Consider the following 16,563-nt stretch of genomic DNA (forward strand, 5'->3'; position numbering starts at 1 on the left):
AATTGTGGCAGTGGGCAGTGAGGAACACACGGTGATGTGAACTGGAGAAGGGTAATGCCCAGCTTCAGAGAGGGCGTGGCACAGCCACTGGGCCTCAAGATTTCTCAACGAAAAACCATTCACAGGTGTTAGGTGGGATGCATGGAGAGCCAGCCAAGGCCCAGGTTTTCTGTGACAGCTGTGCTTCACCCTGCAGGACAAGGCTAAGCAGACTACACCATGACAAAAGTGTGGAAGCAACAACCAGGCAGAGGTTTATTAGGAAACAGGTCAACCTCCATGGCCAAGCACACATCAGACAGCGAGAGCTGCCTGCCGCGTCTGCACTTTTACCCTTCTTCGGCCATCCTCTCGCCCAGACCTTCATCTTCAAAAGAACCAAGAGCCCCCAGCCTGCCCCGAGGTGCCTCTGGAGCTACCCTCCTGCTCTTCCTACTCCCACCACCAAACCTCCTGCAGGGCTTTCATCTACTGCCCAGCTTCTCCTCTACCTGGCCTATAAGCCTTTGGCTTCTGGAGCCTCCCTCCCATCAATCCCACTCTCACCATTGACTTCCTGGTTGCCAGGTGCCTCACCTTTTATTTTCTTTTTTTTTTTTTTAATGGTGCTACAGCAATTTATCAGTGTTCTTGAAATTCCATTCTGTGGATCCCAGGACCCCAGCACTCTCCTGGTTCGTGGTCTTGCCCACTCTCTCCTAGGATAGATATTTTAAAAGATCCTGCTCTTATTCCTCAGCTCTTTTACCCTTCTGTTCTCTCTAGCTCAGCAAAAGCAGTCATACCTGGGGCTTCGTGCTATCTCTCCCAACTCAGAAAAGAATTCCCAGCACTCTCTCTTCTGCCCTGACTCTGTCTCTCCAACTCAATTCACATTTTTCAATTGCCTTCTGGCCATTCTCTCTCTCTTCTTTTTGAGATGGGGTCTCACTCTGTCACCTAGGCTGGAGTGCAGTGGCGTAATCATATCTCACTGCAGCCTCAATCTCCTGGGTTCAAGTGATCCTCCCACTTCAGCCTTCTGAGTAGCTGGGATCACAGGCATGCAGCACCACACCCAGCTAATTTTTCGTAGAGATGAGGCTTCACTATGTTAGCAAGGCCTCACTATGTTTGCAAGGCTGGTCTCGCAACTCCTAGCCTCAAGCAATCCTGCCTCGGCCTCCCAAAGTGCTTATTACAGGTGTGAGCCACTGCCCAGCACTATTCTCTCTTAACTGCACACTAGGACCCCTGACTCATAGTTCTAAAGCCAGATTTTGCTGTCTTAGTTAACATGATCACCATTACCCATGTTGCTCAAGCCCTAAGCCCCAAGATCATGTCCACCCCCAATCTACAAGTGGCCACTTTGACTTACCACATTCTCCCCTGGAAAGTCTCTTACAGTTAGCTTTCCTTCCCATTTTAAGTTCCAACACCACCTCGGCTTGCCTCTCTCTTTTTTTTAAATGACTCCCCACACTACAGCAGTTGCTTTTTGTTGCTCTTCTTGCCCCTCAACTCCATCCTTTCCAATCCAACCTGCACCATGTTGAGAGACAATTCTCCATGAATATCTCACATCCTGCACTGTCTGGGTCTCTGAGCAAAGACATTTATATCAATTTTAAGAATGTTTCTATAATGAGCCTTTCCAGAGTAGTAAACCTGGGAGACAGCTCCCTCCAGAGAGGTTCTAGGGTGGTAAAGATCAAGACCTCACCTTCTCCTCCTCAGAGGTTTACCTTCCTAAGATAAGGTCTCTCCAGAGAGAAGTATGGACAGGCCACCACCAGCTCACAATAAGATGGACGCGTAGTTCTGGAGTTCCTTTCTTGTAACGCATCCCACTGCATGTACAGGCAGTAACATCTGGCCTTCATTATGTTGTCCTGTGGGGTTTGGGCCTTGGGGAATCAAACTGGACTACCTTGTTAACTTCTAAGTTGGGTAAAATCTCGGACGCTAGAGTTTCTGACTTAACACATCACCACTAAATTATCTTTATAAAGATCTGCTTTGGCCACGTGACTTCCCTGCTTGAAATCCTTCAGTGGCTTCCCACTACAGAATACAATTCTTATCTGTCACCTTTCCAGCTGGTCCTCCCACTTCTTCTGTAAACCCTGTGCTCCTGTCAATCTGGACTACAGGATGTGTTCCATACACAGGCATTCATATCTTGCCTCATGTTTCTGGCCATGCCTGAATGCTATACTTAGATTGCAGAAGAGATAAAATTTTATCCATGAAGCACCAGTGCCTAGGCTGCCCACAGCGACCTCAGAATGGTGACCCCACCATTTCCTTCTTCTAGTATGTTGCCATGGCTCCTTCCAGGTAGGCTGATGGGAAGTCAGCCTGCCCTCTGCTGTAGTCATAACGAGCTGAACTGATGACCAGTGCTGGGGCCCAAGGTGACTGCACTCTGGTTGGACATCTGGGAAATGAACTGCCCCTGGGAATGCTTGGCTTGAAACTGTCCAACAGGATAGCTTTCAATTTGATGGCAGCCAAAAAACCTACAGAGCTCCTCTCTTTAAGAAGTGTCAGGGGGTGGCCAGGCGCAGTGGCTCACGCCTGTAATCCCAGCACTTTGGGAGGCCGAGGCAGGTAGATCACGAGGTCAGGAGATCGAGACCATCCTGGCTAATATGGTGAAACCCTGTCTCTACTAAAAATACAAAAAATTAGCCGGGCGTGGTGGCGGGTGCCTGTAGTCCCAGCTACTCAGGAGGCTGAGGCAGGAGAATGGCGTGAACCCGAGAGGCAGAGCTTGCAGTGAGCCGAGATCGCGCCACTGCACTGCAGTCTGGGTAATAGAGCGAGACTCCGTCTCAAAAAAAAAAAAAAAAGAAGTGTCGGGTTAAGGAGAGGCAACTCATCTTCTAGTGAACAAGTGAGTTTTAATTTTGGTTCTCCCCTAAGCTCTACATCTTAGTCTTGGCTTGTCCCACACTTCTGGGTATTCTTGCAATAAACTCCCAAGCAAAGACAACATGGGCATGTATTTTCTTGCAGCCTCAACTGCTTAATTCAAGTGCTCTCCCCACTGATCTCTGAGACACATGTACAAAGACGTTGGTAGATGCATTGTTTGTAATGACAGAAAAATGTGTCCACTAATATGGGCTGGTTAAGTGATCGTATTCATCAAATGTAAGATACATCCCAATTTAGAGACATTAAAATATCAATCAAATGGCCTACAGTAGTTACATGATGTAGTTGATTCTTCTAATATGTGAAAAAATGTGGGTCTTAGACTTGGAGAACTAAAGTATGGTGTATTCACACAGTGGACTACTTTGCAGCTGGGGTAGGTAATGGCACAAAAGGAGGTGTGTGTCGTGTTACCTGTAACAACCTGAGCTTGAAAAGTAAACAGTCTTAAACCAAGTGGTGAACACACGCATATAGTTTAAGTATTTTTACAGCTTTTTGTTTGTCTAAGATATGTTAAACATTTTTCTTTTTTTTCCCAAGATAGAGTCTTGCTCTGTTGCCCAGGCTGGAGTGCAGTGGCTTGATCATGGCTCACTACAACCTCCACCTTCCAGGTTCAAGCAATTCTCCTGCCTCAGCCGCCCGGGTAGCTGAGATTACGGGCACCGTCACCACACCTGGCTAACTTTTGTATATTTAGTACAGACGGGGTTTCACCATGTTGGCCAGGCTGGTCTTGAACTCCTGACCTCGTGATCCACCCGCCTCAGCCTCCCAAAATGCTGGGATTACAGGCATGAGCCACTGTGTCCGATATGTTATACATTTTTATACATATACATTCTGATATGCTATATACAGTTATACCCGGCCAATATGTTACACAGTTTTCTCTCACTGGGCCTAGCAACATTTTTGTTATGTTATACATTTTGTTATACATTTTTTCTAACCGGGCCTAGCAATCTGCTTTATCTCCCCTGTTCTGTGGGAAATCTTGTGTTCAAGTGATAGCTTAAAAATCAATTCTCGGCTGGTGGCGGTGGCGGTGGCTCACACCTGTCAACCCAGCACTTTGGGAGGCCAAGGCGGGCAGATCATCTGATGTTAGGGGTTTGAGACCAGTCTGGCCAACATGGTGAAACCTCATCTCTACTAAAAACACAAAAATTAGCTGGGCGTGGTGACGGGCGCCCGTAATCCCAGCTACTCGGGAGGCTGAGGCAGGAGAATCGCTTTAACCCAGGGGGCGGAGGTTGCAGTGAGCCGAGATAGTGCCACTACACTCCAGCCTGGGCAACAGTTAGACTCTGTCTCAAGAACAAAAAAACAAAAAGACAAAAAAAAAAAAAAAAAAAAAAAAGAATTCTATAAATAAAGGAGTTGAGAGAAACATTCACCGTCCCTTATCTCTACATGCTGATTATCAGAATAAAAAGAATTCCAGCAACATCAGTCATGGGCACAAAGCCAACCCGTAAACATTTACAGAACTCGATGATTACCCAAAACTCGGCTTGCTTTCTCAATACTACTGACTTTGGCTTCACATTAGCCACAGGTGTGTCTAGAGTTAAACAAGGTCAACTTTACAAAAAAAAAAAAAAAACAAACTGATACTTGGGCATAGTTTAAAAAAAACTTAAAAGTGTGTGTGTGTGCGTGCGCGTGTGTGGTGGGGGGCGGGGCATTTCAATATAAATGCCTTAAACACAACCTTCCTGGCTATTTTATAAAATGGGTTGAATCTCTAAGGACACATATTTCCTAAGACCTCGACTGATACACAAAGTGCAAACTTGGGAGCCAGACTAGACTGCCTCAGAATCATGCCAGCTGTGTGGCACTGGAAAGTCACCTAATTTTGCAGCGCCTACCTTCACCTCTGTAAAATGGGGAACAATAATAACTAATTTATGGATGCTGTAAAGATCTGAAATTTTAAACTCAGTAATGCGCCTGGCACACATTAGACACGGGTGTTTCGTTTGTCTTGGCAAAGGCTTCGGGTTTTGCGACAATAGCCTTGCTGCCTCCGGAGCAAGCATCTCTCCTTGCCCCCTGTGGGGCATTTAAAAATGACCTCAATTCTACTCTCAATTATGTCCAGTTCAACAGTTACGTGCAGGTTACAAAGCCGAGGAAGCTGAGGTATCTTCTAAACTAACATAGCACGTACAGAATTTTTTTAAAGTTTGGTGGAGGAATCGGCAGCACAAGGTAAGCGGCGCTCTGTTCACAGACCTGGGAATCAGAACTCTGGCCGCCGCGGCCTCCAGGCGCCTCTCAGCTAACAGACTTCCTGCAGCAGGGGGAGGGGCGGCCAGCTAGCTGCAAAAAGCCGCAGGACCCCCTCACCCCGCCTTGCCGCCCCCGCTCCCACTCTCTGGGATGGGGAGTGAAGGGTCTAGGCGATGGCACTTACCAGCGCGAAGTGCACCAGCGCGTCGTAGCAGAGCCAGATGAGCGCCCCGCGGTCCGCCGCCCCCCGCCCGCGGCCCAGGCGCAGGCCCAGGGCGCAGCCCGCCGCCAGCAGCGCGGCGCACAGCAGCAGCGAACCGCCAGCCTCGGCCCCCAGCTCCCACTCAGCGCCCATGCTTCAGGCTTCCGACGCCAACGGCCCAGGACCATGCGGCAGAGGAAAGCAGGGAGAGAAACGACGGGGCGAGGCTGGCCGGGAAGGGGCGGAGCCGGATGGCCAAGGCGGTCCGGGGAGGGACGGGGCTCCCCGGCCGGGTCGGGGCCAGAGCGAGGATTCCCTGCCCGCCTCGCACCCTGGCCAGCCTGCTGAGTCCGGTGGTTTTGCCAGGTGCCGCGCATGGAGGTTCCGTAGAAGGAACGTGCTCACCAACTTGCGCAACCGCCTCGACCAAACCTGTTCCCAAACCGAGCCCAAAGGATTGGTAATAGGGCCACACCTTTTGATGTTGTTTTACTTTTAACAAGGCTCAAACTTTAAGCCACAAAGTGAAGCCTAGGTAGTGGAAATTTTGCCAGTAGACCGGGGCAGAATTTTAGGGGCAAAAGGTTTTAATTAGGCTGCAGCAAGCCTTACCAGGGAGGTTGGGGGCCAAGGGAGTTTTCAGCCACCAGCCGGCTTAAAGCCTTTATGGCCTACTCTGACAATCTTTCCATTTCTTAAAAATCCAGAAAAGTAGAAGGGTGGGTGAGAGGAGCGGTAAGTCCTATTGGCTTGGCGATAGATGCGTTTAACCTGCGGCAGGCCAGGTTTCACTATCGCAGGCCTCCATCACAACTGTTCCAGCACTGAGTGGTTAAATTAAATATTAAAAGCTGAGGCCGGGCGCGGTGGCTCACGCCTGTAATCCCAGCACTTTGGGAGGCTGAGGCGGGCGGATCACGAGGTCAGGAGATCGAGACCATCCTGGCTAACACGGCGAAACCACGTCTCTACTAAAAATACAAAAAATTAGCCGGGCGTGGTGACGGGCGCCTGTAGTCCCAGCTACTCGGGAGGCTGAGGCAGGAGAATGGCTTGAACCCGGGAGGCGGAGCTTGCAGTGAGCCGAGATCGCGCCACTGCACTCCAGCCTGGGCAACAGAGCGAGACTCCGTCTCAAAAAACAAAAAAAAAAAATTAAAAGCTGAAAGAGTCAGTGCCCATATACCAAAGTCTGGAATGTAACAAAAGCCCACCAGGAGTTTTCTTAGGCCTTTCTTGGGCCTTGAAGCATGACAAGATAACTAAGGAATTTTTAACAGGACCCGTTTAGGATTAAACAAGTTTTACTGGGGGTCTGAAGAAACTCCCCAGGCCTCCAAAAACAAGTTTATTGGGAGTCTGGAGGAATTCCACAAGCCTCCATGATTTAGCAGGAGACAAAATAAGGGTAATCATCCCAGCACCCAGACCTATTTAGATGAAGTAAATTTACTGAGGCTCCAGAGGAAGGTCTTCAGGACTAGAAGTTGTTAATCACTTACGTCTTTAGGTGAATGCACTCTTACACGTAGACATATAGCTTAGAAGGTATATAGGCTCTGGAAAAACTTTGTAATTATGAGTTGGTCTGGCAATAATTTCCAGACCTTCTCCCTGTAACCGGTTGCAGAAATAAAAACTCTTCTTCCCCAGTTCATCTGCACCTCGTTATTGGGCTGCCCAACCCCCAGTTTGGTCCGGGAACAAACCTACATTATTTAACTTCACAACAACCCTATGAGGTCGGTGAAATAAGCCAGTCACAAAAACATACTTATGATTCCACTTACAGGAAATATCTAAAATAATCAATTTGCAGAAACAAAATAGAATGATGGTTACCAGGGGCGGGGCGGGGCGGGAGTGGGGGGGGGGCGCGGGGAAAAGTGGAGTGTTATTTATTCGGATAGTTTGATTTGCAAGATGATGTTCTGGAGATTGGTTGCACAACAACGTGAACATACTTTACTGAGCTGCACACTTAAAAATGGTTAAGATGGCAAATTTTATGTGTATTTTACAATTATAAAAAAAAATGCTGGCACTGAACACAAGAAATTTTTCCCCTAGTCACTTCCTATACCATTTTTTATAGCAGTTAACACCAGATAGAATGATCCTTGTTTACACACTTATTGCTAATCTCCTGCCACTATAATGTAAGTCTTCAAGGCCAGGGGTTGTGGCTAGCTTTTTTATTGCTGTATCCCTGGCACCTATTACAGAGTTTGGCATATATTAGCTGCTCAGTTAAATAACTGGCGACTGAGTATGGCCAATCTAGCCACCTATGCTCTGGATCCTGTCCTGTAACTAACTTATCATCCTTTAGGGACCATTCTGCCCACCTCCCCTTCAGAGCAAAATAGAAACTTAATGAAAAAACTGATCAGATCCCCTGTCTTCATGTCTTGACCCTGCTCCTCAGTCCTTTCTACTCTGGTTCCTGCCTTATCACACTGATATAGCTCTCACTAAGGTGACTACTGGCCTCCACATCACTGAACCCCAAGAGCAGTTCGTTTTCTTAGTGTAGTTTACTTCTCAGCAGCATCCCAGCACTGAAATATTTTTCCTTTGGTTTTCTGAGAATACAGCCTCCTTAGCCATTCTGTTTCCTTTGCAAGTGCATCTTCCACTACAAATGCCTAGTGAATGCTGCAGCTCCACAACCCAGTCCTCGGCCCTGTTCTCACTCCAGACCCCAGATCCAGGCAGTCTCATCCTTACCCTCTGCTTTAATGACCAGCAAAACCCGCAGAGAACTCAAATCTCTAGCCTGGTCCTATTCTCTGGACTCCAGATCAGTATTTCCAACTGCCCTACTTGACAGTCACTTGGATGTCTCAATATAACCCAAACTGAGCTCATCACTTTCCACCCCAATGTCTGATTCTCCTTCCTATCTCATGTTACTTCCACTCATCAGTTACTACAACCCGGAAACCTAGAAATCATCCCCGATACTTCTCTCTCCCCAAACTTGGCATCTAAGGCATCACCAACTCCTCCTCAGCAGCCAAGTATTTCTTGATTCCATGCATTTCATGGACCTGTTCACCATCTCGTCTGTGCTTCACTCACTAATGTGACCAGCGACCTCTACATCACTAAATCCAAAGGACATTTTCTGTCCTTAGCCTTACCAACTAGTGGTCTTTATTAATCTATTATCCCTCTTGCTTAATGATGATCTTCCATATAGAATACCAAAATCCTTTTTATGACTTACTAGACTGTGGGGTCTGGCCCCTCCCTATCTCTTTAGCCCTTTCCCATTCCCCTATTAATCCTCCTCTCCATTATAATCTTTCATCTAGCTATACCTGCTTTCTTTCACTTCCTCAAATGCCCCATGGTGCTTCCCACAAGGCTTTGTACAGACTCTTCCCACTGCTGGAAAGCTTTTCCAGTCAATCTGCCCAATAAACTCCTGCCTTTTCACCACGATCAGTGAAATTTTGGCTGGCACTTTTTAAGGGCTCAACATTAGCCTGGTTATCACCTTTCTCAGTAGCCAATTTCCTCTACTATGTGTATCATTGTATACCTCTTTTTTTCTAACATTTGTCAAAACTTGTCTTTTTTTTAATTCCTGTTATTTTTACAAGTATCCTGTGCCATAGCACAGTACCTGGCACGGGACAGAGTATTCAGTATTCAAATGTTTCTAAAGGCTGTCAGAATTCTTATTTATATAAGACTGAAGACATCGAAAGGATACATATGTAGAATGTGATCTCATGAGAAAAACTAGGCTGAAGTAAATATGAAATTTATTCTTATGTTTAGAGTTGAAAAGGGTAGATGCCCAACGATTTGGGTTAAAGAGAGCTGATGATAAAGAGGGTGTGACTTGATCACAAATCTAATTATGATGAAGCTGGTAAAATAACTGAAAGAATCCCCCCACATTAATAGAATCAAAAGTCCAGATAATGGAATGTTCCCATTCATTCCAAAGTACTCAGAAACCAGTCACACCACACTCCTTATTGTTGGAATCCTTGGAGTACATCACGCTGACAGGAACCAGGTCCAGCAATGACTTTATAATGAGAATGGATGAAATGCAAGGGGTGTTCGAATAAAAGAAAGCTGATTTAAAAAATGGATGAGTCTCCTCTGCTATCTGGAAATAACAAAGTCTACTCCCAATCAAAAACAGTTAATTTACAATGATGGAAATTTAAGTTTCTTTCTCTTTTGAGACAGGGTCTCAACTCTGTGGCCCAGGCTGAAGTGCAGTGGCACGATCTCAGGTCCAGTGTATGGCAGCCTCAGCCTCCAAAGTAGCTGGACCGCCAGGCCCAGCTATTTTATTTATTTATTTTTTTTGTAGAGATGAGGTCTCACTATATTGTCCAGGCTGGTGTCAAACTCCTGGACTCAAGTGATCCACTGACCTTGGCCTCCCAAAGTGCTGGCATTACAGGTGTGGGCCACTGCACCCAGGTTAAGAAAGGATCTTGTAGCAAGCAAAGCTAGCCAATAAATACAAGCTCCCTCAAAATGAGTACCTTGTTTCTCAAGCTCTTCTAACTTACTCCTGCAGGAATGTTTCCATAAAATACCCTGCCTCAAAAATCAGATTTTATGTTTAAAATATGTAAAATGTATACTTTATAACACTTTGGCTTGTATTACCAATAAAACTTTTACTTACCACCTAGTAAAGTTGCTGTCCCACGAAAGTGTTCCTTATCTTATGGTTTCTCACACTATTTGGCACAAGGCCCCATGCATCTTTGGGTACCACAGTTTAAGGGAATTCCTCAAGGTGTATGGCAATTTGCTAGGGTAGGGAAGGGGGATGCTGTAGAAGAAATTCCCTGCAGAGAATACTTTCTTTATGGCATGGCTCGGCCATAGTTTCTGTTTTTAATAATTTAATAGATGATTGTAAGTTTTCTGATGGGGCCAATCTCTCAACAATGCTTCAAGTGATCTTCAAACTATGCTATGATTTTCTAGTACAACTCCAATTTTCCCTAGATAACTTAAAGATTTTCAACTAGAAGTGTTTGAAAAACACTGCCATAGGGTGTTGAGATTTGGGCAATTAACACATTTGATTGTTTTACAACCCTGTTTTTTAGCCACAGGATAAATTTAAGAGGTAACTAGTTGCTCCATATTTCTATTTCTTTATCCCAAGTCCCTTGAAATAGATGTTCAGTACTACCTGGAGTTTCCTACAGATGATTTGGGAAATTAGGTTAGGCCTGCCTTCAATTTTTCCTAAAACTCAGAATGAAGAAAAGGCACATTTGTGTCTCCTTTTTTCATCTTATGCATCTGAGGAAAGCCTGGGACTGTTCATACAACAAAAAAGTCATGATTTAGGCTGTCTCATTTGAGTGGAGTTTTCTATAGGAATTGATTTAGGACAGTGGTTTACAATCAGGGATGGTTTTGGGCCCCCAGATGTTTGGCAATGTCTGGAGACATTTTTGGTTGTCTTAACTTGGGGAGAGGAGAGAGGTGCTACTGCTATCTAGTGAGTAGAGCCCAGGGATACTACTAAACATCCTACATTGCACAGGGCAGATGACACACAACAAAGAATTATCCAGCCAAAAATGTCAATAGTGCAGGGTTTAAAAAACCCCAATTTAGGCCAGGCGCTGTGGCTCCCGCCTGTAATCCTAGCATTTTGGGAGGCCGAGGCAGGCGGATCACTTGAGGTCAAGAGTTTGAGACCAGCCTGGCCAACATAGTGAAACTTGTCTCTACTAAAAATACAAAAATTAGGTGTGGTGGCAGGCGCCTGTAATCCTAGCTACTCGGGAGGCTGAGGCAGGAAAATCGCTTGAAACTGGAAGGCAGAGGTTGCAGTGGGTCATGCCACTGCACTCCAACCTGGGCTAAAGAGCGAAACTCCATCTCAAAAAACAAAAAAACAATTTAGGCCTAAGTTAGTTGAGGGATTTTATGGGCAAACAGTGGCATTAGGTTGCATTCCCACATCCCTTTTCCCACACATTGTATATAGCACTTTTGGAGAATCATTCTATCACTGTTTTTTAGCCATCTAAACAACATTTATACTCACAGCTTCATATACAGAAATTGTATTTCCTTTCCCCCAAAAAGAGTTAAGTAAACTTTCCCAGTTTAACTAGGGTTTAAAAAATTAACCATCACTGTAAGACAACGGACATTCATGAATGTCAGGTGCTCTTGTTTACTTGTTTATCTGCATTAACTAATCCCCTGAAAAGGAGGAATGACGCTTCTTAAAAAATTTTCTTTTCATATAAAAATAGAATTTTTTTAAAGATGGGGTCTTGCTATGTTGCCCAGGCTGCTCCCAAACTCCTGGGCTCAAGTGATCCTCCTGACTCAGCCTCCCAAGTAGCTGGAGCTACAGGTGTCTGCCACCAACCACGCCCTTCAGGATGACCCTTCTGAAAGAAATGATGGCAAGATTGTATGAGTACTATCACATTTACTTATACACCAACTTCTTTTAAAAGTAATTTGCAGTGGCATTATACAAAAGTAAACATTTCTATACTCAAAAGTTTGGCTGCTCCTTTGTTCTTTTAGTTAATGCAAGATTTCATTTAGTGCCATAACCTTTACCTAACAGGTTAAAACTTTTAGGTTTGCTCTGATTACTATTTTCCATAGTTACATGTTTTCAAGGGGTAGCCAGGTCTTAAAGTTTGAGTTTTTGTTTCATCAAAGTCACAATCATACCATCATCTCAAATACATGGACTTTTTCTAAGTTATAGTATTTAAACCTGAGACACATAGGGAGAATGCCATGTGATGACGGAGGCAGAGACTGGAGTGATGCAGCTACAAGCCAAGGAATGCCAAGGATTGCCAGGAACCACCAGAAGCTAGGAAGAGGCAAGGAAGGATCATCCCCATCAAAGTCCCCAGACAGAGCATGGCTCAGTCATCACCTTGATTTCAGACTTCTGGTCTCCAGAAGTGGATGACAATATATTTCTATTGTCTGAAACCACCTGGTTTGTGGTACTTTGTAATGGCAGCTTAGGAAACTAATATAGATTTTGGCAATTCTTACTTGTCACAGAATAGTCTCAAATCTAGCATTATTATCGATCATCCTGGTTTGTTAGAGTTGAGATGGAACAGGAACCCCTCTTAAGGGCCTGCCAGGTGCCCCCCCAAGCATGGAAATAAAGGAAAATTTTGAGTTCCTTCAAGGGAAATTCCAGGCACCTAGCTAGCCCTATGAATAAATAAGCAACTTGATAAGCAAGAGAGTAATAGTAGCTTAAAACAACAGCCAAGGAAGTCACAGGATGTTTGGTTCCTTATAGAAACTAAAGATAACATCTTAACATATGTCCCTGAGTTGTTCTTCAGACACCTGGACCCCCACCAAATGGTCCACTGGCCAGGGAAGGGGGAACTGAGGACTGAGCTCTGACTGCCATTCTTTGTTCTAAATGTCTTCCTGAGGGGCCTATAGGAAGTCACCCCCATGGGGCAGACTTAGCATTCTTTTCTGCTGACCCCAAGTTTTTTGACAAAGCTTTGATTCCTTAATCAACTGCAAATAAGAAAATCTGTGAATTCACCTATGACCTATAAGTCACCCCCTCCCACCCTCGGCTTCAAGACAGCCCACCTTTCTAGGCCAAACCATTGTGTATTGATGTACAATTCTGCCTGTAATTTATGCTTTCCTGAAATTCACCCCTGCCTTTAAAAACCCTTGCTTGTAAAGCCATGAGGGAAGTTGGGTCTTAAGTGTGAGCTGCCTCATTTTTCTTGTTTGGTGCCCTGCCTGCAGATAAATGCCCTCCTTTTTCCTGCTGCAAAACCTTGCTATGAATGTTTGGCCTAACTGTGCCAGGTGAACAGACTCCAGTTTAGTTCAGTAATATGGTGTGAAGGAGATATTAAAATACAGTAAAAGAGTAATTCATGATTTACCTCCATTGTGATTTTTAAAAAAATAATTCCAAATTTAAATTTAACCATACAGAAAACAAACAAGTTATTTTCAGAAATAAGTTTTCAATGTTTTATCATATTTGATAGCAGCTTTTTTTATTGGTTACAAAACCTAAGCCCATATACAAAATTAGGAACACATTTAGATGCCTCTTTTGAAAGAACGTTTTAGTCTTTTTAAACTGAGTTTAAAAAAAAATAAAAACAATGCAATTTTTAAACACTGTTTTGAAAACTTAAAAGTGCAGCAATATACTTAGTTTCCTTTATCTACGAAATGGTGCAATTCCAATTCAAAACTGGTAAGGTCACAAATTGAATCAAGGAAATGCATACAAGTGTCTGCACTACTTGATGCTAATGTTCACTTAAATGTTAGTTTGCACTTTAAAACATGAGAGGAAATAGGAATCATCACAGTAGAGGCCCAATTTTAATCATAATGTGTGCAAATTTTAAAAGGTAACTGTCAGTTAAGTAAGGAAAGTCCAGAAGAAACTAAACTAGAAGGGGTACAGTTCACAATATCAAGAAGATTTGGACTTTTAAGGGTTTCACCGAAGTTTGTGACCTTAATTAGCTTTTACGTTGTTATTCCTACTTTTAGCGAACACCACACAGTTTCAAAAATTTAGACTATAGTGTCCGAACAGGATGCAGTTACCATATGAAGCTTTAACTCAAAATTTGGATAAAGAAAAAAAGGCACAATGAACTTCAACTCAATTTTATGTGCACAAGAGTTGAAAAATCTGAGCCACCTTAAAGAGAAATTGATTCTAAAATTTATAAAACCTATAAATAATCAGAGGCCAAACCACTATATTAAAACAGATTCTCTAGCAAGTAAAAATCTTGCAGTTTAAACATACGCTTGTATCCACTTTAGATACAAGACAAAACTCACTCTTTAAAGTGGCTCCACCTTGGCAGATACATATATTTGTAATGAATGCACACCTGCTATGTGTTGTTTATCAGTGAAAACACCCCAGCTGATTCACAAAGCTCTGATGGCATCTGTCTCATCTTCATCACAGTAAATACACCCCCCAATGGATAACTAAATTAGTTTAGATTTTCTATCCCTTCACATCAATGCATTGGGAAATTATACCCAGTAAACAAGAGCAACAATACCATTTCTGTGACAGCACAAATTATTTAGTTTAAAATTTTTTAAATCCATATTCTTTCATTAATATCTGGGTCAGACAATTTACCAAAAGCAATAACTTGACATAGTAATACCGGATTTTGCAGAATTACTTAGAGATCACTGCAAATCAGGTTTATGTTAAATAACTGCAAATTACTCCTCTACACAGATCCCTGTCTGAATCTTTTAATATGTGAAGATGCTTTTTGAGTAGGATCTGAATTAACTTTCCCAATACTCAAAGAATGAACTCTTATGACACTTCTAAATAGTTGCTGGTTTGTTGCCAACCACATTATCAAAAGCACTGTTACTAAGTAAAAAATATTTTAAGACTAAATTACAGTAAACATGAAAGCTCCACAGTTTAAACCCAATATAAATCAACCATATCCAATTATCAAATTAAAACAAAGAATATTAACTCCTGAAAGCTGAAAGCAAGATTTTTTTAAAAAACATCACCAATGGGTATTTTAGACTTTTGCAGGTTTTTTTTGTTTGTTTTTTGTTTTGCTGTTTTTCCTTTATACTCAGGGACTCTTGCTTTCAACTTAAACAGAAGTTCAAGTCCATAACAGGTTGCAGCTCAGGTAAAATACCATGCACAGCATTTGATTACTTCAAAACAGCAGGAACACACAGGCTGAAGAGAGTGGTCAAATAGGGCTTGCTGTTCTCAAAAATTAGGTATAATGGCAAAAGCATTAATATCCATATCTAAAGTTCTTCCTCCAACCCTGGCTTCTGAGGCAGATAATAAACACATCAATTACTGGTAGATGAAGTAGTTTTTTTTTTAAAACTTATCTGTTTATTCAATAACCAAGTTTCTTGTTTTTAAGTTACTTTTTTTGTGTCAGTTCCACCAATGAAAATCATTTGGCTTGTACTTTAAAATCTATTCTTCCACATAAAGAATATGAAAATATGTTTGTGGAGGACAATGATGGAGGCTCAGATCACACTGCACCTCTTTAGTCTTCCAACTTGTATATGCATCATACCAAAGTGTCTTGATCCACAGCGCACCATTTTCCAAAGGAGTATCAGTGGACAGCTGACATGTCACCACTATGGAATATTTATTCTAAACTGGAGACTGCAGTTGTCAGCCTGTGGCACCAGGGAACAGGGAAAAATAGGGTAGTTGAGATTGTTAAGGAGAGTTCTAAAACAGTTTAGGAAATCATGCATATGCATTTACAGTCCATGTGATAGTGACTTTTGGCAACTGCAAAGTGACTGAGACATGGCTTGCTTTAGAAGCATCAAAACAAAGAGGCATGTGTGTTTTGGAGCCTTTTGTTGCTGTTGTTCTTATCATTTGGTAGCCATCTGGTGGTGCTTCATATTGAATGTGGGAAAGATGCTGCACTCAACTGAATTTAAAAATTAAATTCTTTTGTTTGAAGGTTGGCTGTTGGATCAAAATTGTAGGTACCTCCTTGTGTTGCTTCAGGAATGAGGCAGGGATCTTCATCAATCTGTAAAAAACAAGAAAAAAATCCTTATTAGGTTATGATACTACACATTATGATGTAAGTGGAATTGACTTTTTACCTCTTAGCAAATAATTCTATGTGAATGCTTTAACCAACTAAAAATATTCGAGTAAATCAATAATTTTATTAAGAAATTTAACAATTTAAAATTTAACACGTTTCAAAACTGCATTGTTAAGTTTCTGTATCTGGGACCTAGATTTATTTAACCTATCTGAACATATATCACTTATATAATTACTATTTCTTCCTAGTTAATAGATTAGAAATGAAACAAGAACTGTTTTTACAACTTTACCTTATAATGAAGTTTCAAAGTATTTAAGAGAAAGTGACTGATGGAATGTCTAATAGAAATACAGTACAAACTTATGTCATCCTAATAATAAAAGGAAAACTCTTAGTAAATTTACATCATGTATAGGTTTTCATTTACATGAAGATACACGCTATTTTAATATCTACTTACATCATCACCAGAGAAATACTGATCTATGATTTCAAATGCTAATTTATATATGTCTTCATTTTCATGTTGCTGTAAAACTTCAATTTTCTCCAAACCTGGTAAAAATAAAATAATCA

The 16,563-nt window shown here is 42.7% G+C and overlaps 2 protein-coding genes across 3 annotated transcripts in view; both read right to left on the bottom strand.

The window, feature by feature from the left end:
- EBPL (EBP like) overlaps nucleotides 1–5,689 on the bottom strand; it is a 30,799-nt gene extending 25,110 nt beyond the window's left edge. Inside the window, exon 1 of the mRNA XM_529592.8 lies at nucleotides 5,354–5,689. Coding sequence (XP_529592.2) covers nucleotides 5,354–5,524 — 171 coding nt within the window. The 5' untranslated portion in view covers nucleotides 5,525–5,689. The remainder of the gene's footprint in view (nucleotides 1–5,353) is intronic.
- Nucleotides 5,690–13,383: 7,694 nt separating this feature from the next.
- Nucleotides 13,384–16,563, bottom strand: part of KPNA3 (karyopherin subunit alpha 3) — a 92,830-nt gene continuing 89,650 nt past the window's right edge. For both annotated transcript variants that reach the window (XM_016925292.4, XM_009426958.5), the window contains exons 16-17: nucleotides 16,448–16,542; nucleotides 13,384–15,960 (exon numbers count right to left, since the gene is read on the bottom strand). In XM_016925292.4, coding sequence (XP_016780781.1) covers nucleotides 15,862–15,960; nucleotides 16,448–16,542 — 194 coding nt within the window. In that variant the 3' untranslated portion in view covers nucleotides 13,384–15,861. The remainder of the gene's footprint in view (nucleotides 15,961–16,447; nucleotides 16,543–16,563) is intronic.

This window comes from Pan troglodytes, chromosome 14 (assembly GCF_028858775.2).
Source record: "Pan troglodytes isolate AG18354 chromosome 14, NHGRI_mPanTro3-v2.0_pri, whole genome shotgun sequence".
NCBI classification, from domain to species: domain Eukaryota; kingdom Metazoa; phylum Chordata; class Mammalia; order Primates; family Hominidae; genus Pan; species Pan troglodytes.